A 27,096-nucleotide genomic window follows, 5' to 3' on the forward strand; every position below is an offset into this window, starting at 1 on the left:
GCGCGCGCCACTGTGGATGCTGACGCCGGTGCAACACCAGACGCTACGCCAGATGCGACGCGGATCCGTCACAGGCGCAGCCAGTACAGCAGGCCACTGATCAACTACACTAATCCATGCCCTCAAAAAAAAACTACACTAATCCTGAAGAAAATTTTAAGAAAAAAAAATCTGGAACTAAAGCTACACCTAGTCCTAGTACTAATCCTCCTGCTGAGGCCAGCCATGGCCACTGATGCGTCACTGTCAGGGTGGGCCCGGCCCCCGCGCTGAATAATGCTCGAGTGGGGCGAGTGCCGGTTTTACAATGCTACGGGCACGAGCCGAATTGAAAAGGGGCAGAAAGGGAAACAAGGAGAAGAAAGAAAAAGAAAATCTGCCTCTCCTCCCCTAGCTGCTTCCCTTAATTTAATCCCCGCCATTCCTCCGCCTCCCTCCATTTTGCCCCTGCGGCGTAGCACCCCGCTGCTGTAGGCCTGTAGCCCAAGCCTGCTCACTGCCCGCACGCGAGCTCGATCAGCAGCCAGCCGCTCAGCTCAGCTCAGGCGTAAAGAACGCCGCCATGGCCGTCGTGGAGCGCCGCCGTCGCGGCCACGCACGGCGCGCGGTTCTCCTGCTGCTCGTCGTCGTCACGCTGCCGGCGGCGATCCTCGCGCCGGCCGCCGGCTGCTCGGCGGCGACGTTCCTGGACGAGGACGTGATCCTCGGCGCGGCGGCGGCGGCGGCGGCGAAGGTGGGCGGCGGGAAGCAGCTGGGCGGCGGCGGCGGCGCGAACACGAGCGGGACGCGGCCGCGGGGGAGGTCGGCGTACTACCTGGGGTGGAAGGAGGAGGTCGCGGCGATGGCGGGGCGGCCCGAGCTGGCGGAGTGGCTGCGCCGGGTGCGGCGCCGGATCCACGAGCGGCCCGAGCTGGCGTACGAGGAGGTGGAGACCAGCCGCCTGGTCCGCGACGAGCTGGCTGCCATGGGCGTCGGATTCCGCCACCCGCTCGCGCGCACCGGCGTCGTCGCCACGCTCGGCACGGGGCGGCCACCCGTCGTCGCGCTCCGGGCCGACATGGACGCGCTGCCCATCCAGGTACATCGACGTGTTCATATCGCTTCATACGCTGCGCACATGTGCCAAATTAACCATACTGCCCATCGATCAACTGAACTTTTCAAAGTTTCTCACCTTCTCCTTCTTCAAGTTAAATTCTTTTTCAAGTTCAAGGGGTATCAACAAAAGACAACATACGCATAACTTTATTCGAAGTGCGGGAAGTTTTTTTTTTCTTTTTTCAAATTCAAATGATTCCAACAAAATTTCTGCACAATTCAGTTCATGCGTCGCTATAACGCACGCGCCCCTTCGTTGAGTTGAGAACTATCCAGAGAGAACAGAGTGTAGCCACTTGCTTAATGGATGAGAATTGAGATGGTGCACCAATTAATTAACTATGCAAATAGTCCAGCACTGTCAGCAGCTAATGCTCTCTGAACTATCATTTGGTTCATAAAAAAAGAAAGACCACTAATTTTTTTATAAAAAAAACCTCGCAGAGGCTTTGTTCCTCCGTGCAACAATGGTTGGTCCTTTGGGTGGTCGCGCTCGTAGGCTACCTGGAGTAGGAGCGCAAGGGCAAGGATGTCACATGTTTCCTTTCTTGTGAAAAATGTGATCCTCCTTTACGAGCAATGCCGCGCGCCTCCTTGTGAGTGAGGGCCTCTGCCTGCCTGTCATCCTTGTGGCCAGCCCAGGCCGGGCCACTTGTTGTTGGTGACTGCTGGACCAGTGGTCCTTGCAACAAAAGTTTCTGAAATGCTATCACTGAAAAATCACAGCAGAGAGAGAGACGGAGAGTGAGAGCGAGAGAGCACAAGTGCACAACTGCACAGGCCAGGCTGTGGACTTCGTCAGTCCTGACGCCTAGCTGTGGTCACCGAACACCGAGAGGATCGCGGTGCCATCCTGCCGAATCCGCTCTCGATCGCAAGCACATCGCGGGATGGATGGGATCATGGGAACCCGTGTGTCCTTTGGGAAAACCAGGGCAAAGCTTTCTCGTCTCTTGCCCGAAATGGCATCCGTCGCTGGACAGCCGGACAGGCAGGTTGGGCTCTTGGTCGCGGAAAGCCGATCCGCCTGATTGTCCAGAACGGGCAGTTTTAGGTTTTGACGACCGAAAACACCTCAACAGCGAGCCCTTTTCTCACGGTCGCGCTCGCGCCATTGGCCGTTTGTCCGCTCATGCGTGCTCGGCGATCGGCACGGCGATGGTTACGTGCCAAATGCCACTTTTTCTGAAAAGATGACACGGCCAGCTGCCGTTCTTTCGTTCCAGGTTTTGGCACGGCACTCGTGACTGACGAGGTGCCTGCGCCCTGTTTCTTCCCCTCCCCCGTGTGTTGTTTCAGGAGGCCGTGGAGTGGGAGCACAAGAGCAGGAACCCCGGGAAGATGCACGCGTGCGGCCACGACGCGCATGTGGCCATGCTCCTCGGCGCCGCCAGGATCCTCAAGGCCCGCGAGCACCACCTCAAGGTACGCACGCCGCCACTACCCTCTGTAACTGTCAAAAACTGAAAATCCTTTCACTTAGCTGCTGTAAGTGTAAGTGTAACATCTCTTTCAGAGTGAACCTCGATCTCTTGCCGTGCAAGGGATGGGATATGTCTCAGCCGCCTTACTGATGTCATCTGGACATTTTTGAATTCAGAAAGAAAAAAAAACTGTCACCCGAACTTTCTTTTCTTTAACTTAAAACGTGATCCGAGTTTAGGTCGCTAGATTCGCTCTGGGAAAAAGCTTCTGCTCAAAACCATGGTATAAGACGGGTGTCAAAGTGCGGAAATGATGTGCTACCACTTTTATATGCGGGTGATGATCGGCTGGTGCTGTCGTGGCATCATGCTAATGTCAGCGTCAAGGAGTCATATGCTAGTACTCTTAAGCAAAAATTCTTGTTCTTTAAGAAAAGCACTAATTCTTTTCAGCACGTGCGTCTCTGGCCCGTTGCTTGAGGATAGGTGCAGTGTCACTGGCTCTGTATTGTACTAACGTGCATCAAGGAAAAGTTATTCCTCTGCACTCTATATGCAACGTGGTGATGGTACTTGGTACGGCACTCCTTGTTTTTTCTTTTGGGTTCACTGCTTTTCAAGGATCAGATGCTTCCTGATTAGTGTTCTTGGCACTTCTTTCTGCCGCAATTTTAGGCTTTTGCTAGCATTGACATGGCATTATTGCTATCCTGCAAGGATCTATTGTTGGAGATGTTAAATGTTCTTCCTTGGCGATTGACACAAAACGGCATCCACCATTCTGCTTTTTCATGCCAGTATGTGACACAGTAATAAGCTGCCAGTTTCTGTACCTCTACAAATTTATACGACTACAGGAGTAAGTGTACAACTGTACAAGACATCATGGCCCCCTTTGAGATGACGACGTGAAAAATGTGTCGCCATCTCCAGCAAACTTGTCCCTACACCAACCACTATGTCATGTACGGTGACGAAGCCGTACGGTAACCAGAGCATCCAATCTTTACTGCTGATGAAACCTCTGGCATTTTTGGTACGTGCAGGGCACGGTGAAGCTTCTGTTCCAGCCGGCCGAGGAGTCCGGGTGCGGCGCGAAGCGGATGATAGAGGACGGCGCGCTGGAGGGCGTGGAGGCCATCTTCGCCGTGCACGTCTCGCACCAGCACCCGACGTCCGTCATCGGGTCCAGGACGGGGGCCCTCCTCGCTGGCTGCGGCTTCTTCAAGGCCGTCATACGCGCCGACATGAACGAACACCGGCGATCCGCCGCCGACCCCATCCTGGCTGCCTCGTCCACCATCATCAGCCTCCAGAACCTCGTCTCCCGCGAGGCGGACCCCCTGGACTCGCAGGTGGTGTCGGTGGCCGTCGTGAACGGGACCGGCGACGGCGGCGTGGTGCTGGGCGGCACGTTCCGGGCCTTCTCGAACGCGAGCTTCTACCATCTCCGGCGGCGGATCGAGGAGGTGATCGCGGCGCAGCCGCGGGTGCACGGGTGCTTGGCGTCCGTGGACTTCTTCGAGGACGAGAGCTTCTACCCGCCGACGGTGAACGACGCGCGCATGTACGGGCACGTGCGGCGCGTGGCGGCGGAGCTCCTGGGCCCCGGGTCCTACCGCGACGTGCCGGCGATGATGGGCGCCGAGGACTTCTCCTTCTACTCCCAGGCAGTCCCCGCCGGGTTCTACTACATCGGGGTGCGGAACGAGACGCTGGGGTCCGTGCACACCGGCCACTCCCCGTACTTCATGATCGACGAGGACGTGCTACCCACCGGCGCCGCCGTGCACGCCGCCATCGCCGAGAGGTTCCTCGCCGAGCACGGCTCCCTCATGGGCTCCCCGTCCGCCGACGACCTGGCCAGAGAACAGGAGCTGTGACCGGGCACGGCGAGGACGAGCGCACCGGCGGACGGCGAGGGCACGGTGGAAGCTGAGGCCGATCGCTCGGGCGCCTTGGGTAGTGGTGGTTCCTTTGCGCGTGGTGTGGTGTTGGAACGCGGGCTCGGATTGGTTTAGTTTTTGAGGCCGTCGGGCTCGTGGTGATCGATCGGCTGATGATGATCCGCGCGGCCGTCGGGCTCGTGGTGCCGGTGGGTTTGGGGTTTTACCGCGTTTCGTGTGCGTGAGCCAAGGAACCATGGCGGCGAACGGGCGGTTGGCGCGTGTAAAGAACCTGGAGAATGTTGCGTTCTGCTGGTGGCGTAGTAGGTTGTACGTACGTGTTTTTGCCCCAGTTGGGGATGTCAGACTCTTCCTTCTCATTGACAAAACAAATGGGTATTGAAGCTTCTATAATCATCACATCATGTAAGAGCTTATGCCTGGCATGAAACTGCTACTAGTAATTTCTAGGAATCCGGCCCTCAATTCTGCATCTATACCAATACAACATGTCACTTCATACGACTTCAAACATAGGCTTACAATACAACAACTTCGCAAGATGTAAAGAATTGTTTGTAACAGTGGTGTTACAAATCTTCTGACAAATTTCTGTTCTTCCTATTTGGGTGCTAGCCGCCATGCTAAAATATCATATAAATAGGTAAATAGGGTTCAATGCTGCTACAGGAACATTTACCATGCATGGAAGGTGAGTGATATGGTGCTAGTTATGCCATCATACACATAACATAACTATTATTATCTAGGAACTTGGTTCATGTTATTAAAAAAAAAGGAGTGCAAGAGCTCAAGGAACGGCCTGTAGCAATAGGCCAATAGTATTGCAGTTGTGACATTTGTACCAATCAATCCTTCCTATCGAGCACTAGTTATCAGGTCAAACAACATATAAAATAGCCAAAGTATTGCAAAGCTGAATACTGGTGCAGAGGGAAATGTGACTAGAATGATGTATACCTTGGGAATGTTTTTAGTGCCAGGAGGTGAGCTGAAGTTTCTTCTTCCATGAATCAAGCTGGGACCAGACTTTGCCTGAAATTCAAACAAATGTCCTCAAAGTTAAATCAAATGTACGTGATAAAATTGCAGATCTTAATATAGGACTCATCCCAGGACAATGAAATAACAGTGTCAATTGATGTGTATAGCATGTTGGATTGGTCAAAAGTTTGATCTAGATATTTTGTTACAGAGTAACCTCATGGCAAAGTTTGAAGCAACAAAGCAAAGGCTTGCATAATAAGATCACATAGCAATATTAGCAGGCAGCATAAAAAAATCCAAATGAAGCAACACAAGTGAACTTTGTTTGCACGAAGGTGAACAAACAATGAGTAATATCTTGAAGGATGAGCAGAGGCTATAGCCAGCCTCATTGTGCAGTACACTCTTGGCTTTAGGTAGTAAACCAAAGGTGAAGCTCTCTGGTACCTGTAAAACAGAAGCTTCAATCAAGCTACCAAGGAGTTTGAGTGACATCCACACATAATTAAAAACCATTGTGTAATTACTTAAGTGAAGATAAATGTCCTACAACTGAGGTAAAATATTATTCAAGATGTCTAGTAAGGAGCAGGGGCGGAGGCAGCTGGATTCCTGGGTATTCCTGGGAATACCCAACTTTTTTTCAGGAAAACAAGTATATACATCAAGCAATACATATATGCATACGATATTGAACCACAGTTTTCATTCCTGAGTTCAAACTTAGCCCAAAAGGACGATCTAACCCAACACACGAAGTCCTCCTCCCACCAGGCCAGCTTCGGCCCACAAATCACGACCCACAACAGGCAATAGACCCGCCAGCCTGCTCCCACCATGCCACGGACAGCATCACCTTCCGTTCTCTCGCTTGATTCCTCTCTGCCCCGTTCGGCATTCTCCCTCCTCCTGCTCCCCAAAATCCAAAGCACTGAAAATCTTAAATCGTGGATCGGCAGGTGGCCGGAGTGGCGGGGACGGAGGGCAGAGGCCGAAGACACAACAGGAGAGCCGGCCGCAAGCGCCGGCAGGGGGCCGCGGCTTGTGCCCTCCCACACCAGCCGCTGCATCAGGCCGGGGGTGCAGCTACGGCGCTGCGCAAGGTGGAGGCCGCAAGGGGCCAGGCGCTGAGGCGCATCAAGTAGAGCTAGGCGAGCTGCTGCAGGGTCAACAACCTCACAACCAGTGAACTAGAGGACAGAGGTGAGCAGCAGAGCTTTGCAATTAGAAATTTTATAGCACAATTGATATACTATTTTGTTAATTAGTGCTTATGTCTTTAAGTGTAGATCACAAAGCTTTGCAAATTGCAAAATGAAGAATAAGAAGCTGATTGATTTGAGGACTTTGTGGGAAAGGAAGGCAAAAGCACAGAAGGTGGGCTCGACATCAACACCGCAGCCAGTTATCAATAAGAGTGAAGCTCATAATCCAGATGCTCCTCTTGTTGAGGCAGTCACAATTGAAAGTCATGTTCAGATTCAAAATCAAAGTACTCCTTTCTATTGAGCCTGAGACAGTAACCAATGAGATAGCAAGAGAGGTAGCAGAACCAGAGATTGCTAGCAATGACCCTATAAGAAGCGCGCGCACAATACGACGATTGCAGATGAACAAGGGGGAGAAAAGGGTACCTTCGATGTGAAAGACTGAAACATCATGTTCTTGATTGGGTTAGCAGAACTGATAGCAGAATCCCTCCCCTGAAAAGAGAGCAAACCTCATATCAGCCGCCAACAAAGGCATAACACCCGACACCGTAGATCAAGCGAAATTATCCATACCAACGGGGCAATCTTAGTCACTTGCGGTGCCAGCGGTGGAAGCCCCTTCACGAGACGATGCGGCATGATCCGGGCGTCCTCCATCTGAAAACAAGAAGAAAAAAAGAGGACAAGTACATGTACATCAAGCCCCGACCTTTCGTATGAGCAGGCGAGAAAATTTGTGTATGAAAACAAAGATGTAGAATTGACCACATGGGTGAAGATCCACTCAGATAGCTTGGATCGAAGAGCGCGCGCGGCCATGGCTGCGACGCGATTGACTTGCGTCGGGGATGTTAGGGTTGGGAACTGGAGGATTGGACAGGGAGGGTAGAAATAGAAATCGGAGAAGAGCTGGAAGGAGACTCTACACATCTAGGGTCTGATTGGTTTCCTTCCGGTCGCACGCACCGGTCATGCAGCCCCCGTTGGCCAGGCTCCCGAGGTGCGCTAGCTTTTTGTTTGGTTCGCGTTTCAATGCAGCCAGGCCAACCAGAGGAAATTGATTGGTTGCATGCTTCGCTAAGCACGTCCAGCCGCTTTCTCTGTCTGCCATGCATCGCGCGAGCCTGGCTCCGGAAAACGAAGGCTCTGGCCGCACCGGGAGCCAGGCTCCACGACCACTTTTGCACGCAGCGGGCTAGGCCCAGCACCTAGCCCAGCTAACCAATCAGTCCGAGATCGCATGCGGGGACCTTGGACGGAGGGTGATGCAGCAAACCAATCACCCCCTAGGTAAGACGTGCGATAGCCCATCAGTTACTTACAGGGCCCAGCACGGCGAGGAGGCGCGGCCCATTAGAGTTCTTTTATATTTCTTGTACATGTACATTGTGTTCTAGGTTTTATAATCCTATATAAAATCATTTACAAAAAATCCAATAATTTAAAGAATGCTGTAACACATGGAAAATCACGTTATAATTAAAAATATATCATACGTTTGCATATTTGTCTCTCACAAATATTCCAATTTTCTTATAGTCGGCATGGTATGGAGATGTCAGTTTAGAAAGACAAGTAGTTGCAATTTTGGAAGGTTATGTTGTTGTCATCGTCTTATGGTGGCATGGTCATAGTGGGTACATTTGGTTTACGCTCATGGCCACCTCACACAGGCAAAAAAGACACTACGCGAGGGCACGCCTACAATTGGCGTCCATCCAAACAAGCGGAGCAATCATGGTCAACCAAAAAATAATGGTCGGGCAGGCGTCGAGTCTGGGCACTCTGGCGATAACGGGGAGTTTCCCTAACAGCATCCATGCGCTTGCATAATTCTCAGAACCTGGAGATCAGGATACAGTGGCTTCAACCACGCGGACTAATAGAGAGTACTGACTTTAGGTGCCATCTCACAGTATTTAATAAGGAGACCTCTAATTAATAATTCTTAGTATGTGAGATCATATGTTTTGTAGAACCACAGTGAGAGATTCAGATGCTCTAACCAATCAAGCGACCAACCAGCCATGCTGCATGCACACATGCAACCAATCACACGGGTCCTGTGTGCTCACAGCCTGGCCATGGGCGGCCTGGCTCAGAGGTGCGAAGGATGTGTTTCTCCATGTAACCAATCAGGCCCCAACTCAACAACTTGTAGTGCCTCGCACCGTTCCGTACCGTTCCTCACATGGTCCCTGTCCTCCCTCCTCCACCTGCCCTGCCCGGCAGTACACTCCATTCTCCCGTGCCCTGTTCTCGCGAAATCCTCCGGGCCGGATGTCACTGCGCCACCGACCCGCCGTGCCGGACACCGCGGCTCGCGAGGCACGAGCGCGCGAGCAACAGAACCCAACGAAACGAGCCGAGCCCCGATGCCTCCTGCCTGGTCTCTGTTCCTGGTTGACGCCGGGCCCACCGTGCCTGTTGACTTTACACAGACATCGATCACCGTGCGCCCGCGTCGTGTCTGCGTCTGTGCTGTGACTGTCTGACTTCAGACTGTGAGAGAGTAGGGTGGCACTGGCACTGTAGCTGTGCTCGAGCTCGGCTTGAGGCCAGAACAGCATGTCACACGAGCAATTTCCTGCGAGTGGTGAAGGGGGCTGGGGTTTTTGCGTGAAAGCTGGAGGCGTGAGCAAGAGCAATCAATCTCCATCATGGACATCATGCCAGGCAGCAGCAGATTGGCAGGTGCCCTCGTACGGGAAGGCATTCACACCTCAACTCGTCATGCTGCGGGCAAATTGATTGAGGCCTCGTCTCGAGCCCGACTCCTTCCGTGCTAATACCTCTCCGTTGACAGCGCTGCAAGAGCTGCTCCTCCGTATGCATTTAATATAGTGCATATTTAAATATATAATAATATCTATAAATCTAGAAAAATTAAAATAATATATAATTTGAAGCTGATGGAGTATTAGCGAGCTTAAATCCAAACATGGTACAATGATGGTTCCGTTTAGTTTTTTTTTTACTAACCATAGCTGTATTGACTAGGAGAATCGGCTGACAACAAAATTTTAGCTTGTTGATTGATAAGTATTGTAGCTGGCATATTTACTGCATGTTTTAAACCGTTGCCTTAGCGAGTCATGTTCGGATCTTCAGAGCTACTCCAATATTAGCTGTGTTGACTAAGAGAACCGGCTAAGATATAGAAAGACCTTGTTTAGTTTCTTTCAAAATACTAACTTTGGCACTATGCGAAAAGAAGATTTCCCATCACATCAAACTTGCGGTACATGCATAGAGTATTGAATGTAGACGAAATAAAAAACTAATTGCACAATTTTGTTGTACTTTGCAAGACGAATCTTTTAAGCCTAATTAGTCAATATTTGGACAATAATTCACAAATACAAACGAAATGCTACGGTTGCACTACAGTAATTTTGATAAACAAGGTCTAACTGGTTGATTGGTAAGCCTCCTAGGCTACTAGCTGGCCTATGACCGAAGCGTTTAAACGTTGCCTTTAGCTATTTTAGCACATCCCCGGCTCTCTGCGGATGATTTGGACTTCGGATGCATGTGTGACTCTCGCCTGTTTGACTCATGGCACTCCCAATGGGAGAAACCAACTTAGTTTCTATAGTCTAGGATATTGTATTAAGAAATCATCCTTCATAATGTAACTTTTTTTATCTAGAGTCTAAACAAAAATCCAACCAATCATTCTCCCTTCTAGTACCGGATCCTCTGCATCATGTAAAGGAGCTTGAGTGACGGGTAGCAGCAGTGCAAGCGCAAAGGATCCGACGGTGAGCAAAAAGAAACTATTTGGGTCTCTCCAATGCAGATTCGCTGGTTTCTTGGTCCATTGGTGCGCGTGAGGACTTGGTTTCCTCTCTAGGAAATGGTCTCTCTCCATAATAAATCCACCGCCACATCAGCAAATTATTTAGTTGGCATGACAATTAAGAAGGATAGAAACTACAACAATATCTCATTGGGACTGCCCTCGTAGCACTACATGATGATCAGCCTTTTCTGTCCCGAGACCACGATGTTGACGCTTCGAACGCTACGTTAACCCATTTCAGAGTATGCCATTCACCAGGATAGATACCACGAAGTACCATCAGGGCGAGCTTGCAAGGACCACGTTTCAGTAGTACATGTACATTATTTTTTTTCTCTCATGCCGTCCATGTCGGTCCCTCTCCACAAGCCGATGCAACTCTCCTTTTTAACCCTAGCAGACGGGGGAGACGGTCCGGGGAGGTACGGTGAGGTTCATTTCCGGCGTTCAGCAAGCAACCATGGAGTACTGAATACTCGAATTAGTCTAGGAATTCTGCAATTAATTTTATAATTAATTTATATTTAATTCTTCTAATTAGTATCAAATGATTAAACTTTAGTCTCTCTGGTGCTCTGCCAGCGTAGCAGGAAAAAAATCACAGCCGAACACGGGCGCCCGAGCCGAAACACTCCATAGGCAGTTACAGCGAGCCAGGCAGCCAGTGATCACCAACCTTTTCACACTCCACAGTCACTCTGCCTCACTCCCCCACTCATTAAATACGCCCGCGCGAACCCCACCACGCTACACGCCGCGCGAGCGCGACACTCCCAGCCCACTCCGCCGCGCGCCAGAGCTCGCTCACTCTCCCGCTCGCCTCCTCCGCGTGAGCGCGCGACGCCTCGTGTCCTCCTGCAATGGCAATGCGCGCGGTGGCCTTGGCCGCGGTGCTCCTCCTGGCCCTGGCGGCGGCCGGGGGCGCGTCGGCGGCGACGCTGGCGCTGTACAACCGGTGCGGGGAGACGGTGTGGCCGGGGATCCAGCCGAGCGCGGGGAAGGAGCTCCTTGCCCGCGGCGGGATGCAGCTTGCGCCCGGCCACGCGACCTCCATCCGCCTCCCCGCCGGCTGGTCGGGGCGCGTGTGGGGCCGGCAGGAGTGCAAGTTCGACGCGGCAGGCCGGGGCCGCTGCGCCACGGGCGACTGCGGCGGGACGCTCTACTGCAACGGCGCGGGTGGCGCGCCGCCCGCCACGCTGGCGGAGATCACCCTCGGCTCCGGCTCCGGCGCCCCCGCGGCGCAGGACTTCTACGACGTGAGCCTGGTGGACGGGTACAACATCCCCATCGCCATGACGCCGGTCCACGGGTCGGGGGCGAACTGCGTCCCGGCCGGGTGCGTCAGCGACCTCAACCGCGTGTGCCCGCAGGGTCTCGCCGTCCGCGGCGGCGACGGGAACCGCGTCGTCGGGTGCCGCAGCGCCTGCGCCGCGTACGGCGCGCCGCAGTACTGCTGCACGGGCAACTTCGGGACACCGCAGCAGTGCAAGCCCACGGCGTACTCGAGGCTGTTCAAGTCGGCGTGCCCCAAGGCGTACTCGTACGCCTACGACGACCCGACGTCCATCCTCACCTGCTCCGCCGGCGCGTCCTACGTCGTCACCTTCTGCCCCCACCGCCGCTGAAGACGAACCCCAGCAGAGGAGACGGAGCCGGTGCGTGCGTGCTCTGCTCCCGTTCCATCAACATGAATCAATGGCGTTCACGAGGAGACACCTTGTTTAGCTGTAGTGCGTTGCTGTTCTCTAAAAAAAACTTCCTTTCTGCCACCGTTGCATTGCATCTTGTAGAATTGATCCGTGTGTGATGAGATCCGGTGGCCTACCGCTGGTAGGCCGGAGATGATGGGGGGTATATCAGTATATGGGTATATGCTACTAGCACTGCATTTTCACGCCACGGGCGGACGCGCACCAGGGCGTCCCTTCACCGCCACGGCATGTTGGACTCCGCCTCCTGCCTCTTGTGCGCCGGCGCGGAAGAGGACGTCGACCACCTCTTCGCTTCCTGCCCCCACCTCTGCGCGTTCTGGGCGCTGGTGCTCCCAGGGCGATCCCCTCCGGGCACGGCGCGGGATGGAGCGGAATCCGTCGTCGGGCTCTTCTCCCTCCATGCGCCGGCGGTGGGGCACACGGCGGCCCTGGGGGTCCTTTGGATTTTTGCTTGCTTATTTGCTTGTTGTATTTTGGGTTCGCCCACTCCCGTTTCGTTGCAGTTGGAAGTTCAGGTGGGACGCTGGCCCCCCGTTGTTCTCTAAGAAAGAAGCACTGCATTTTCACTCTGAAATCGTTCCCAGATTTACCACTCTGAAGAGTTGCCACATTTTGGCTCTTGGTTTCCGGATCCAAGAGAGGCTTTCAAACTTCACAGAGGTTCGCGGTCATTGGAGCAGGTAAACAGGAACACGAGTTCAAAAATCACAACCACAGATCTGCGTTTTGGTGCAGCACTGTAAAAGCTTCCTTCAGATCTGCATTTCGACCACAGGTGCATGGTGCGCCAGCACCAGCAGTGCCGGGCACTGACCCACCCGGCCAGGCGCCCAGGCTATCCGCCACCGTCCGTCCGTAGCGTCGTGCAGTGAGCCGCATTAGCTATAGTAGTAGGCCGGCGTTCGCCACGGGGACATCATAATTCGAGGAGGGCGCGAGCTTCGAGGCCACTTTTTCGCGCAGACACAGGGTTTTAACCGACGCGACAGCCGGAGGAGCTCGTCTCATCCCATCTCGTCGGATTCCGCTCAACTCGCCTGGAGCCGCTGCGTCCGCGGTCCACGACCGAGATCCCGTCGAGAGAGACTCGAAGCTGTTCCAGGTTTTTAAAATTCCTGTTTTCAAATGGTTTCGAGCTCGAACATTCCTGGTGCTCCGTGTTGTTTAGGGTAAGTTTGGTTTGAGTTGCTTATTATAAAAATTACTTATTATTTAGAGTTGCTTATTTTTGTCTAGCAGTTTGGATACTCTTGCCTATAAGCATTGAATGAGATGAACATTGTCATATTTGCTCCTTGTGTTGCTAACTCTCCAATTTGCCTTCCCACCTTTCTTCTTCCTGCACACGCCCGATCCTGGGGGCTGGCGGCGGTCGGGAGCGGCGACGGGTGGCGCGGAGGAAGGAGAGCTGGTGAGTGGTGACGGGGGAGGGGGGAGAGAGAGGTAGGGTGTATTGAATGAGGACATGAGTTGTAAAATGCACCTTTTAGTACCTATAAATCCCTGCTAAAAATAAGCAACCCCATAAGCAAGAGTGATTGGATTCATAAGCAACTTATTTACTTATTTTAAGTGCATAAGCATGTGAAACCAAACGGACTCTTAGTGGTGAAGATCTGAATCTGATTATCGCTTACTAGACTGTTAGGTTTGGTCGTTGCCGGAACGCCACTTGCCAGTCCTGGCGACCGGCGTCACTCCACTGCACCTACTACCGCGTTGGCCTTGGGTCAACATTGGATTCTCTGGTGAACGTGGCGGCCTGAGTTGCCGATCGTCATCGGCACGTCTGCTACTCTGCTCGCTGCCGAGTGTGATCTGAGCGACGGTGGAGTGGTGCAGTCAGTGGCTCGCTCAGATCACAGGCTGCTCTCATTGGCTCTGAGCGTGCAGTTATCTCTGATGAACGAGGCGAGGTCAATGCAGTCGTTGGCTCGCTCAGAGGCTCCTCTTTTTCAGGGGCCTCGGGGGTGTTTGGATACGAGGTGTTAAACTTTAACAGTGTCACATCGGATGTTCGGATGCTAATTAGAAGAACTAAATATGAGCTAATTATAAAACTAATTGCAGAACCCTGTGCTAATTCGCGAGACGAATCTATTAAGCCTAATTAATCCATCATTAGCAAATGGTTACTGTAGCACCACATTGTCAAATCATGGACTAATTAGGCTTAATAGATTCGTCTCGCGAATTACACTCCATCTATGCAATTAGTTTTGTAATTAGCCTATATTTAATACTCTTAATTAGCATCCAAACATCCGATGTGACGGGTGTTAAACTTTAACACTTGGTTGCCAAACAGGCCCGAGTTTGTGCCGTTTGGGCTGGCGTCTACCAGATCCGGAGCGGATTTTTTGAGTGCATTAAGAGTATTTTGTTGCGCTAGTGTTTAGGAAATCTGGAGCGGATGTTTTGAGTGAGTGAATAATGAAATTTGTGGTCTTATGCTCGTATCGTACGCCAAATTCCGGATGTCGTGAAGGGCATCATTTTTAGATGGACAGATGGAGCACCTAGAGCCTGGACCCGTACGGAAGTGGCACTGTGGAGACGACATGATTGTCCTGTGCCATGTGACGGACGCAATGACCCAACTTGTGTTTAACCTGCTTCCTCCAGTTAAATACTCCTAGATCAACTCCTCCATCGTGGTTTTCAGTCTGATGATCTGAAACTCTATCCGCCCAAAAATGCACCTCTGGCACTGCTTGCGAAATCATCTTCAAATAACTTTTCGAAAAAAGAAATCATCTTCAAACGAGCACGTAGCACATCATTTCGGTTTCACTTTTACATAGTCAGATTGCAGTACATCTCATTGCACTGATTCAAAGGGACACGTAGAAAGCAAGCGAGCAAAAGGAAACAAGGTAGGAACATGCACTGCATGTGATGCGATCCAAGCTTTTCAGAGCGAGCAGCGAAAGGCGTGTGGATCGATCCGGCCGTGCGTTCTCTGCTCCAAGGTCCAGGTCCAAAGTCCAACCACCACTCCAGAGATCGATCGGTCCATCGATGAGCTCGGCAGATCGTCACACGATCTGGTACTCGACTACCCCAGCTTTCGTTCACCTTTGTCTGCCTTTGCCCTCAGTCCTCCGGATCGTATATTCGTATGATCGTGCGTGGGTAGTGCTCGCTGCCCACTCACTTGTGGCCGTATGGTAATGGTAGGGAAGGAAGAGACAAGGGAAGTAGGGAACCCTAGCATGGGGCGCACATGACCTCGTGCCAGGCAGCAGGTAGGACTCGCATCCCGGCTCGCGCCTGTCCTGCATGTCCGTATCACATGGCAGTCAGTGGCGGTGCGCTTCACCGGCGTTTTTCTACCGTGCGGGGGAGACGACATGTGGCCACTGACGTGGCGCCGCAGCACACCTCTGTTCGACCCCGTCTGTTTCCGGGAAAGAATGCAGGGAGGAACCGGTGTCAGGTGTCAGTAGTAATACATGGCCAAAAGGCCCGCCCGCCCGGCCCGACCTGCATTGGTCCGGTCACAGTGGCGGGCTGTGCCGCCTCATAGGCCCAGGCCCAGCCCTTGTAGGGCTTAACGGGCCATGCCGGCCCAACAACCCGACGTGCTAGGTGGCCGGGCCACCCATTGGCCCGCTAAACCAAAAAACCTCCAAATCGATGACAATTGAGGCATAAATACATGTAGCTAGTCCACATAGTTAGAATTTTGATGGTTTTCACATGCATATAATGATATGCATATACAAGTTGTCATATGCCTATATTATAATATGTTCACACAATCACAAATATGACTATTTTAAATGGGCGAGGGAAGATATAGCGGGCCAAACTGGGCCATCCAATTAAACGGGCTGTGCCCGTGCCAGCCCGCGCGCTGCAGTAGCGGCCCAAGCCTGGCCCAGCATACCAAGCCGTGGCAGCTCGGGCCCATCCTTAACCGAGCCAGGCCGTGCTGGTGCCGGGCTAAATCGTGCTGGGCCTCATGCCGCCGTTAGACCCAGCCCGTTTTGCCATGTATACAGGTGTGCCACCGTTCTTGGGTAGTCTCAGCTCGTTTCGCCATGTTTTCAGCAAGGTTTAATTGCCCCTTTGTTTGGCAATGCTAGATGCGTGTTTGGCGAAAGTGCCTTGGTTTAGTTCGGTTGACATGGAGTTACTGCAGAAATAGACATTTGGGGTCTCAAAAGGCAGAGCAGGTGGCCCAACTTAGGCCTCACCCAATGCAAACCGAATACTAGTGGCCATTTTGGTGCAACGGTACCTCCCCACCAGTCAGTCCACCACACTGGACCCGGTGCCTCTTTGGAATGCTTTAGCAAAGTAGGGCCTCCACGTACACAGATGCTGCTGAGTGAGAGTGTGCTGACTGCTTGCTTTGGATGCTGACTGCATGCAAAGATTCTGCTTGGTGATAACGCTCGTCCATGCTTGCTTGGGCTTAGATAGAAGGGTGAATGGGCTTTTGCTTTCCTCGCACGAGAACTTTAGGGCCCAGTACGCTCGCAGTTGCCCCCCATTTGAATTCATCACCAAGGCCCAATCAGTCATGCGCGCCCAACATGCTTAGCAGTTAGCAGAATCGCGCTAATCAGCGCGCGCCAGGAGGGCTGCCGCGCTCGATCACTCTGCGACTTTCTTTTTTAAAAAGTTTAAAATCCCACGATTTTTCATTTTTGTAATATCATAAGTAACTTCGATGCATAACTCTATAATATAACTTTCTATGAGAATTTTTTTAGTACAACTTAAATAACGTGCAGAACTTATGTGTGCAACTTTTAAGTACAATTTGTAAATAACTTCAAATTTTGTTTTTCATACAGTTGTAACATATACGCACAATTTGTACGTATAACTTTATTCCTAACAACAATTTAGGTGATATATGTATAACTTTATTCCTAACAACAATTTAGGTGATATATTTCGTAATACAACTTTTATAATATACATAACTTATACGCGTAACATTTGTCATAATTTTTGAGAGAATGTTGTTAAAAAGTTAATGTACTATACAATATTTACATGGTATAGAAAAAATAATTGAAAAGAAAAAAGAAAAAAACGCACGCGGTTGCGCGCAACCGCGTTGTTCTGTGCGGGCTAGCACGCTGGTAGAATCAGGCCTTATTTGTATACACTTTTCTGGAACTCGCTTATCAGATAAGCCTGCTGCCTGGAGAATCCGCTGTCTGAATAAGCTGGGTGTTTGGCAATCCTGATTATTTTATCTCGATTGTCTGTCCTGACTGGTAAATTGACCTGAATGCCCCTGAGGCTGATAATAGCTCATTTTTATTGTGGATCTGAGGAGAAGATAATAATTCTAATGTCTTCAAAGTTTGTTAAATAGAAATTGCATTACAATAATATGAATTTCATATGATAGATAGATCTAATATGGAAATAACTTTGCCAAAAAAAACATTTTTCCTCTCAATCATTTTCAAACCAATTGAACAAGTTTGGCCATAAAGCTTGATTACTGATCAGACCCACTTCGAGCAGTAAAACAAATGTACGAGTAGGGGCCAAGACAGTAAGCTTTATTACAATTTCTTAACTCATAAATCATTCATACAATATCCTTCTAGTTTCTTAACTCAGATAACACTAAGGAATATTTTATTAAAAAAATGATCTAATTACTACAACAGAGATATTGTTTATGTTGTCATGACTGGAAATGGCCTGATCAAAAAATGGAAAAAAGAGGGATTTTTCATTGTCGCATTTGGATATGGCAGCAAAAGAAAATGGTCTTGCAGAAAAGATTTCAATTCTCATCTTGTCATGATGCTGGAACTTTCTTCCAATCAGTGGCTTATAATGCCATGCACCAACTTAACAATTCAAAATTATTAACTTCCATGATGACCTATACTTTGACCACTCAGGCGTCACACCAACCCATTTCCATAATCAATGATCCTAGTTCTAATTATCATCTTGGACAGCATTTAACCAATCAATTCTCAAACAAAACCATCCATAATCAAGTACAAGATAGATTCTACAAAGACACAATAACCTATTCCAGGTTCAGCAAACTATGCCGAATTCTTAAAACACTGCCCGCAGCACATGAAAGAACACTCCAAGGAAGCCATCCTCCCAACTCAAATGTCTAGAATCATCGCACGATCACGAATTCACCAAACGCAACAATTACACATCTAGAATAAAAAGGAGCAATCTATGCAAATGGATACAATATCAAATGAAGATGGAATTGGCATCAACGGTGCATGATCACTAACTTGCTAGCGATCCTGACGAGTGCGGCAGAAGAGGGTACCCTGGGAAAGCTCACGGCACGCCCGCCCACTCGCCGCTGTGTGCCTGGTGAGCCTTGCCACGACCGCCGGCGGAAGGAGCTGGCGGCGCCGGCGGACTGACACAAGGCGGGCAGGGAGGATGCGAGCCAGGGGTAGGGAAACGCTAGGCGCCGGTGGACTGACGCAAGGCGGGTAGGGAGGACGCGAGCCAGGGGGTAGGGAAACGCTAGGCGCTGGCGGACTGACGCGAGGCGAGCAGGGAGGACGTGGGGAGGGAGGACGGAGCCGGCGGCGGGCGACGGACGGGACCTGTCGGCAGGGAGGTGGCTGGCGGGATCTAGCCAGGGTGCCGATGGAGGGCAGGATTTGGTGCAGGGAGTCGGTGGAGGGTGGCGGACGGAGCCGGTGGTGGCTAGAGCCGGCGGCGGGCGCAGGATCGATGGCGTGGGGCGGACAACAGGTGTCGGTGGGGTGGGGGTATCGGGGAAAAAATCGTTCGCTTGCGGGAAGCATCTCGAGGCCACGTACAGGAAAATTGGTCCGCTAGTTCTATCGTGAATTGTGGGCTTAGCGGCTTAGAGCAACTCCAAGAGGCTGCTAATCTTACCCCTAATACTTTTTTTTAGGAAAAAAGAGAGAAAAAATGAACTCCAACAATCCACCTAAACCTTCCCCAATTTTTTAGCGACGCTAAAAAACAGCCTGCCACCGCGTATATTTTAGCGTTGGCGTTCCTCCCCCAATCCTGATTCCCGCACGCCCGCGCGTCCCTTCCGATGGGCCCAATACGATGATGTGGCCTGTGTTTGAAATATTGGGAGCTATTTATTAGCGATCTGCTGTGGACTAATATGTTTTTGGGGGAAAATTTTTTTAGGAGAACCCCCAATACATAGTTTTGGGGAAGAATTTTTTAGGATACTCTTGGAGTTGCTCTTAAGTGGTAAGCGAAAAATAAGCTAGATTTTTAGGTGAACTTAGAGCTTATTTCTATCGATAAGCGGGAAATAAACGGATATGAACATGCCCTCAATATTGCGAGCAAACGCGTGCGCGTCGCAGCAAAGACAGTTCCTTTCAAGGACGCAAGAGAGAGCATCGATCAATTTCCAAGACATCCCCAACTGGGGCAAAAACACATACGTACAGCCTACTACGCCACCAGCAGAACGCAACATTCTCCAGGTTCTTTACACGCGCCAACCGCCCGTTCGCCGCCATGGTTCCTTGGCTCATGCACACGAAACGCGGTAAAACCCCAAACCCACCGGCACGTCACGGCCGCGCGGATCGGAAAAAAATTACGTGCAGTCAGACTGCAAATCGGGCGTCCTGCAGTCCGTCCCCCGATGCTCTCCGCCTGGGATCGGACGGAGGCATCTGCGGACGGCTCGCGTTGGCGTCCGCGTGGTACGGACTGTTTTTCGTCAGGTCTCGCTCGGCTCACCATATGCCCGCACGGTGCCGCCTCCGACTCGTCGATCAGTTGTCGTTCCTCCCGCTCGTCCCCGCGGCCTCCTCCTCGGCCACCTCCACCAGCACGGGAAAAAAATCACCGTCATCCACCACCTTCCGCTTCGTCGCCCTACTTTCCCATTGACGTACAGGTTCAATCTGCAGCTCGGTTGGCATTGGCAACGACATATACTGATTGGTAGCAGCTCGTTACGTGCAGGTTCACTTGACAAACACATCTATTAGGGCGCAGTCGGTGGCGCAACTCATCCTGTCGCCCTGCACGACGCGTGCACCATGGCAGGAGAAGGCCAGGAGGATCAGACACCCATCGGACCTACTGCACCCTCCTCTCATCAGATGCCATGTTCCTGTAGAATCGTTGGAGAACCTGGAGTGAATGAGTAGCAGATAACTCAGGTGCAGTTAGCTTTTTTTGTGTGTGTGTTTTGATGATTGTACATGCCCTCCGCCTATTTCTGATCCATGAGCACATTTACACGCGTGAGCACATGCTAGGTCACACATAATATAGAGAATACTGAGTCGATCACCACAGAAGCAATGGCGAATGAAACGCCAGATGAGGTAATTGAAGCAACTTGAATAAAAAATTCAAGTGAGATTATAATATTTCATATTTTTGTAAGGCACCTTTTAACTCTACGCTCATTATACAACATGTGGCTGATAAAGTTGGACAAACTTTGATTGTTTATGAAGTTGGAATGTCTTTCGAATCCGAGGAGAAAGCTTACGATATGTACAACACATATGCAGGCAAGATTGGGTTCAGTATTAGAAAGAGTGATATAAAGCGCCGAGGAGATGGCAGTATATGTCACAAACATATAGTTTGTAGTAGTCAAGGTCATGGACAAACAGAATCATCAAAACACACTACAAGGATAGGTTGCAATGCTTGTGTTCAGTTTAGTGTTAGCAAAGAGGGGGTGTGGACAGTGTATAAGGTTGTGCTTGATCACAATCACTACCTTGCTAGTCCAAATAAAAGGCAGAAGCTGAGGTCCCAACTAAGTGTTCAAGAAGCAGATAAGAAACTAATTGGCCAAATGAGGGACGGCGGAATCAAGCCAGCCCAGGTGTTTGAGTTTATGGCACAATTTTATGGAGGAGTTGACAAAGTGTCATTCTCACGGATGGATTGCAACAATGAGATGTCGGCAACGCAAGAAGTATTTAGAATCCAATGATGCACAAACATTGTTGGAATACTTGAAAAATAAGCAAACAGAGGATCCATCATTCTTTTATGCCATTGAAATAGATGAGGAAGATGGTAGAATGGCTAATTTCTTTTGGGCAGATGGTCAGTCTATCATGGATTACGCATGTTTTGGTGATGCCGTATCTTTTGACACCACGTTTCAGACTAATAAGTTTAAATTGCCTTTTGCTCCACTACTGGGAACCAACCATCACGTCGAAAGAGCCTAGTTACTTGCATCCCTCTATTGAAGACCGCGGCCGATTCATATACAAGGAGGATGTTTACAGAATTTGAGGAAGAATTTAAGGAACAATTTTCATTTTCTTGTAGATTATTACCCAGCGATGGGTCAGTTTTAACATATATGGTTACACATATGTACTCTGACTATGGAGCAACGGTTGTATTCAACAAAGCAGATTTGACCATTGCATGTGCTTGCCGAAAGTACGAATCCATAGGTATGTATACAAGGTTTAAATTGCAATAATATAATTTGTAATACAAATTGCTGAAATATGACGTCCACATCTTATAGGTATATTGTGCAAGCATGCGCTCAAAGTGTTCAATGTAAACGATGTTTTCATGTTACCGTCACAATATATACTGAACAGATGGACAAAATATGCAAAGAGAGGATTCTATATTGAGAAATAAGGATCTGAGAAGGAAATTTTGAAAACCCAAGCTGCACGTATCTCACGAAAGGCAATATCTGTTGCATTGAAGTGTTCACGGTCAAACGAACTTCTTGATTATTTGGAGAATGCAATAGGTAATTTGGATTTGGAAGCAGATAATTCTCTAAGCAAGATTCAAGAAAAAGCCAATGAGGTTCCTCCAATTTCAATTGACTGTGCTACAAATACATTCAGAGGTAAAATATCATTTAGAATTCCTCGGGTGGTAAAAGGCCCAAAAGTAAATGAGGGACCATCTCCCTTGAAAAGAAAAAGGGAAGAAAAAGAAATGTGGAAGAGAGAAAGGTAATGATCCTACTCATTCTAGCATGTTTTCCTTTTTTATACATGTATAGTTAACTTCACATGTTTGAATATAGGGCAAAATTCAATAAATGCACCAAATAATAGATATGAAGGATACGAAGGTGCTGAAACCAGAGCAATTTATCGTAAGTCATATGACTTGCACTATATTCACTTTTCATATTTGATTTGCTTACATTCAACTTTTTATAAATAATTTCATATTCTGTCATACAGGATGTTAACGATGGTACTATTAATGATAGCAGCACAATGCCAAACTTTGCATATATGTATACGGACAATCCTCCTCCGTAGCATCTCCATTGATCCAAGAAGGATATGCCAATATCCCAATGCCGCACTTTGGTGCTCCGTATATCCAAGGAGGATATACAAATCTATTACTTGGAGTTGATCAAGCTGCCACATTACAGCCTGCTGTTAAGAAATTAAATTTTGATGGAGTGCCAAATCAAGAAAACAAGTGACCTTGCTGTGTTACACAGAATTTTATTTTCATTTGTACTGTGTTGGGACCATATATTTGTCATCTATATATGATATATTTGTTATCTGTATATGACATGTAACTCATTTATATTGTTGGAGAATATGGCTGCAACCGAGCCTTTCAGTGTTGGCAGTTTAATTTTATGGACCGCATCCTTTCTTGTTTGACAAGATAATTAAGATACACTAATTGGATGAAATCTGTGCCTTTTCACATCCAAGGATAGGTGCAAGAGAGTTCATTCAGAAATGTGGTTTTCATTTAGCAAATTATGAACACCAAATCTTTGACACATGACAGATTGATAGCAACCATCACTTTTCATTCGGAGCAAAAGGCTAGAACAGTTACAAGTGATGTTTCAGAACTAGCTAGCTGCTATCAGAACTAGATATGATGCCAATTGATATGAAGTACATTATCCAAGAAGAGCCAACACATCTTTTATTCATTATTCTTCATACGGGCTTGCTTCAAGTTAGATGTCCGGAGGTGCCAGCTTCAGCATCCGCTTGTTCTCTTCCTTGGCTTCCAGCAGCATCTTCACCACGGCCCTCATTGGTGGACGGCTCTTTGGATTGTTCGAGACACAGAGCAGTGCAACCTTCAGTGCTTGATTTATTAGTCTTGTATTTCAGCAAACGTGATCTTTTTGCTAGCTACTGTGTCAGCAATCTTGATAATTTAACCACCTGGCAAAAGAAAAGAAGTAGTTAGCACATCACTTTACCTCAAACATTCAGGGAGAAAAGAACCACTCCCCATTCTGAACCACTGTCAGAATTTTCATCTCCTTGACCTCCGTCATATCTTGCATTTAGGATGCTACATCTCCTTGACCTCTGTCATATCTTGCATTTAGGATGCTATCACAGCTTGCTTGTGGAGGGAGAACTGATTTCCCAAGATTATTACCACTTCCTTCAAGATAGCTCTTAGTTGTAAGCATATTCTTCCTAACCTGCAATTCACCGTGGCTTGAGGCAACTATCATAGTGCCCACTACAAAATCATGATCAGACCCATCAGCTTTACGCTGCTCAGTAACACTATCTTTGGCTACATTTGGGGGCAATTCTGAAACAGATCCCTTTGGTAGAAATTCAGAGGGATTGTGATAATCCTCACTTGATCTTGCATGTTCACAAACCATTTCTTTATCCACAATCTGAGCAGTTTCCATCCTCCAGCTAGCATTTTTCAGTCTGATTTAGCTTGTTGTTTAAGTTAACATTATCCTGGAGATTGGAGAGCAGAAATAAGTGCACAATACGGAAATATTAGCTCATTTTATTTTTTATTCAGTCAAATGCAATAACAACTAAATAGGAAGTGCATCATATCTGAAAAGGACAATGTGTACCGTTGTTGAATGTGTGGACTCTCGCTGAATTTCTTCTCCCACTCCATCTGAGCATTTTCTTCAGCCTTATACTGTCCAATTAGCTCAGCCTGCTACTCGAGCACCCTCTCCATCTCCCAATCCTTCTCATACACCATGGCAAACTGATCACTGTCATCATTCAATCCTCCATTGCCAGAACAGCCACGCCCATCGTAGCTCCCCTCACCATCAAAATCAGGCTGCTCGTCAGTACAGACGGTACAATCTGATCTCTCCTGCCCGTCCTCCACACAGGAGCAGCTCATCTTCATCTTCGAGCGGATGGCCATGGCAGGGACTGAATCGGCGGACGGCCGGCCGGGGCAGAGGAACAGGAGGGCGGCCAAGGCAGGGACGGGCACAGGGGTAGAATTCGAGGATGGACGGGATCCGGTGGCAGACCGGGGCATGGCCACGGTCGAGACGGAATCCGGTGGCGGCGGCGGCAGATTCAGCTGCGGTGGACGGCAACCGCGGGAGTCCAGAAGGTCGTCGGAACGAAGCGCGGAGGTGGTGAGGTTATCGGCGAAGAAGGGGATGGGAGCTGGTGGGTCGGCGGCGGTTGGCGGCGCAGAAGGGGATCCTTTGAGCCTGGACGCCTGCGAGCCGAGCTGACCCAAGCGTGCCTGCGAGCCGAGCGCGGAGGAGCCAAGTGAGGGTGCCTCCGTCCGATCCCAGGCGGAGCGCATCAGGGGACGGACTGCAGGACGCCCGATCTGCAGCCCGACTGCACGTAATTTTTTCCGACATCGCCTGCATCCACCACGACACCAACGTCGCTGCCTACGTCATCAGGGTCCGCACCATCCGCACCCGCTGCGCCAACACCCGCTTCATCCGCGACGCCCGTGTCGCCTACGCCTCCTGCATCACCTGCGACGCCCACGTCGCCCACGCCGCCGGAACCGACACCGACACCAGCGTCACCCGCACCGCCAATGTCACCCACGACACAAGCGCCGTCCGTGCCGGCAGCATCGTCTGCGCCGCCACCGGTACACACGACGACGTCCACAACCTTGGCGACGACCTCCGACGAGAATCGTCATCCGATGACGACGTGCGCGTGTGCCGGGGTGTTCAAACCGAACCCCAAGTACGCACTCCCGGCGACTCCATCCGCATCCTCCCCGATTCCATCTTCCGTTCGAGCGGCCATGAAGGACCCAAATTGGCTTGCCGCCATGTGTGCCGAGTACAATGCCTTGCTCGCGAACCGCACCTGGTGGCTCGTTCGACGACCAGGCGGCGCTTGGATCATCACCGGCAAGTGGGCCTTCAAGCACAAGCACAATCCAGACGGGAGCCTCGAGTGCTACAAGGCTCGTTGGGTGGTGCGCGGGTTCAATCAGCGACCTGGAGTCGACTTCGGCGAGACGTTCACGCCAGTGGTGAAACCGTCCACAATCCGGACTGTGCCCAACGCCTTCCTTCACGGACACCTGGACGAACAGGTCTACTGCCGGCAGCCGACGGGGTTCGTGGATCCGGAGCAACCGGACGCTGTGTATCTGCTCTCCAGATCCCTCTACGGCCTACGCCAAGCTCCACGGGCGTGGTTCACGAGCTTCACCAACTTCATCACACAGATTGGCTTCAAGCAGATGCGTTCCGACTCGTCTCTGTTCGTGTTCCGCGACGGTGTCGACACCGCCTACTTGCTCCTATACGTCGACGATATGGTGTTGACTGCCTCGACATCCACTCTTCTCCAGCACATCGTCGGCCAGCTCAAGACCGCGTTCGCGATCAAGGACATGGGGCCAGTCCACTACTTCCTCGGCATCAACGTCCACCGCGACAGCTCCGGGTTCTTCCTCTCACAGAGGCACTACGCCATTGAGCTCCTGGAGCGCGCCGGAATGTGCAACTGCAAGCCCGTCGCAACGCCGGCAGATACGAAGCCCAAGATATCTAGCACTGACGGCAAACCTCTCCACGACGCGTCGTTCTACAGAAGCATGGCCGGCGCACTGCAGTATCTGACCATTACCCGGCCAGACATTGCGTACGCTGTACAACAGCTGTGTTTGCACATGCATGCGCCGCGCGACTGCCACTCCGCCATGCTCAAACGAGTTCGCTACGTCAAGGGCACGACGACCTTGGGCCTCAAGCTCCGCGCGTCCTCGACACCTTCCCTCACGGCGTACTCCGACGCCGACTGGGCCGGATGCCCAGACACGCGGCGTTCCACGTCCGGGTTCTGTGTGTTCATCGGCGACTCGCTGGTTTCGTGGTCCTCAAAACGACAACCAACGGTGTCTCGCTCTAGTGCCGAGGCGGAGTACCGGGCTGTTGCGAATGCCGTTGCCGAATGTACTTGGCTTCGACACCTCCTCGGCGAGCTCCACTGCGACGTACCGTCCGCGACCATCACATACTGTGACAACATCTTGTCGGTGTACATGTCCAAGAATCCCGTCCACCACAAGCGGGCGGACGAAACACATTGAGCTGGACGTCCACTTCGTCAGAGAGAAGGTCGCGCTCGGCGAGCTGCGAGTTCTACATGTGCCAAGCGCTCAGCAATTTGCAGACATTCTCACAAAAGGATTGCCAACCTCGCTGTTCAACGATTTCCGAGACAGCCTCGCCGTCATCAAGCCAGACGTCGTGGTGGGGGTGTGGGGGGTTTAGCGAGTATCCTAACCCATAGACCAACGGCACTGCGTAACTGCCGGGCGAGCTGCGCTTGCCACGCACGACGCACGCCATCCGCTCGCTCCGCGTCCATCACCCGTAGGAATAGCTCTAGCAGTTAGGCTCTCAGGCTCTCCTGAATGTGTATACATATGTAATGCATATGATCAATACAGTTCGCTGTTCATCTTCTCGAGCTCTTGCTTTCTTCGTCCCCTACCATAAAATAATCGTACAATAAATGGCCCAAGAAAGGACCCAATCTACAGGGGTAAGTCGGTCTTTCAGCACCTTCTCGAGGTGCATAAATAGAATACCCTCAGCCTAGAGAGCCACTTGAATACAGTAGATCATCTCCCCACCACGGCCATAAGATTATTTTCCAACATTGACGCAAAAGCACTTGTTCATCAATTGGGCATGGGAGGCATTAGGATACTTGTAGCTACTTATAGCAGTCATTATACTAC

General features: G+C 50.5%; 4 protein-coding genes and 1 long non-coding RNA gene across 5 annotated transcripts; 3 read left to right on the forward strand and 2 right to left on the reverse strand.

The window, feature by feature from the left end:
- Positions 1 to 355: 355 nt before the first annotated feature.
- On the forward strand, positions 356 to 4,833 carry LOC101754199 (IAA-amino acid hydrolase ILR1-like 6). Its single transcript, XM_004966122.3, has 3 exons — positions 356 to 1,078; positions 2,398 to 2,523; positions 3,569 to 4,833. Exons 1-3 carry the CDS (start codon positions 563 to 565, stop codon positions 4,403 to 4,405), a joined length of 1,479 nt encoding a protein of 492 aa, XP_004966179.1. The 5' UTR covers positions 356 to 562; the 3' UTR covers positions 4,406 to 4,833.
- A 386-nt stretch (positions 4,834 to 5,219) lies between these two features.
- On the reverse strand, positions 5,220 to 7,323 carry LOC111257095. The gene is made up of 5 exons (XM_022826150.1): positions 7,201 to 7,323; positions 7,051 to 7,119; positions 5,762 to 5,863; positions 5,390 to 5,464; positions 5,220 to 5,231 (listed from the first exon to the last, which is right to left on the reverse strand). Exons 1-5 carry the CDS (start codon positions 7,282 to 7,284, stop codon positions 5,220 to 5,222), a joined length of 342 nt encoding a protein of 113 aa, XP_022681885.1. The 5' UTR covers positions 7,285 to 7,323.
- A 3,845-nt stretch (positions 7,324 to 11,168) lies between these two features.
- On the forward strand, positions 11,169 to 12,710 carry LOC101754594 (thaumatin-like protein). The gene has a single exon (XM_004966123.3). The coding sequence runs from the start codon at positions 11,293 to 11,295 to the stop codon at positions 12,055 to 12,057; it is 765 nt and encodes a 254-aa protein (XP_004966180.1). The 5' UTR covers positions 11,169 to 11,292; the 3' UTR covers positions 12,058 to 12,710.
- Positions 12,711 to 22,900: 10,190 nt separating this feature from the next.
- LOC111256959 lies at positions 22,901 to 24,609 on the reverse strand. Its single transcript, XR_002677254.1, has 2 exons — positions 23,963 to 24,609; positions 22,901 to 23,837 (listed from the first exon to the last, which is right to left on the reverse strand). It is a non-coding gene; the product is annotated as an uncharacterized LOC111256959 (long non-coding RNA).
- Positions 24,610 to 25,140: 531 nt separating this feature from the next.
- On the forward strand, positions 25,141 to 26,439 carry LOC106804288 (uncharacterized mitochondrial protein AtMg00810-like). Its single transcript, XM_014805059.1, has one exon. It carries the CDS (start codon positions 25,141 to 25,143, stop codon positions 26,437 to 26,439), a length of 1,299 nt encoding a protein of 432 aa, XP_014660545.1.
- Positions 26,440 to 27,096: the final 657 nt, after the last annotated feature.

This window comes from Setaria italica, chromosome IV (assembly GCF_000263155.2).
Source record: "Setaria italica strain Yugu1 chromosome IV, Setaria_italica_v2.0, whole genome shotgun sequence".
NCBI classification, from domain to species: domain Eukaryota; kingdom Viridiplantae; phylum Streptophyta; class Magnoliopsida; order Poales; family Poaceae; genus Setaria; species Setaria italica.

Bases quoted from the DNA above. Each gene is read 5' to 3' on its own strand.
- LOC101754199 (XM_004966122.3), top strand. From the start codon at position 563: ATGGCCGTCGTGGAGCGCCGCCGTCGCGGCCACGCACGGCGCGCGGTT. The intron at 1,079-2,397 runs GTACATCGACGT...GTGTTGTTTCAG, and splicing joins TGGACGCGCTGCCCATCCAG to GAGGCCGTGGAGTGGGAGCA. The intron at 2,524-3,568 runs GTACGCACGCCG...TGGTACGTGCAG, and splicing joins CCCGCGAGCACCACCTCAAG to GGCACGGTGAAGCTTCTGTT.
- LOC106804288 (XM_014805059.1), top strand. From the start codon at position 25,141: ATGAAGGACCCAAATTGGCTTGCCGCCATGTGTGCCGAGTACAATGCC.
- LOC111257095 (XM_022826150.1), bottom strand. From the start codon at position 7,284: ATGGAGGACGCCCGGATCATGCCGCATCGTCTCGTGAAGGGGCTTCCA. The intron at 7,120-7,200 runs GTATGGATAATT...CTCTCTTTTCAG, and splicing joins TGACTAAGATTGCCCCGTTG to GGGAGGGATTCTGCTATCAG. The intron at 5,864-7,050 runs GTACCCTTTTCT...TCTGTTTTACAG, and splicing joins TTCAGTCTTTCACATCGAAG to GTACCAGAGAGCTTCACCTT.
- LOC101754594 (XM_004966123.3), top strand. From the start codon at position 11,293: ATGGCAATGCGCGCGGTGGCCTTGGCCGCGGTGCTCCTCCTGGCCCTG.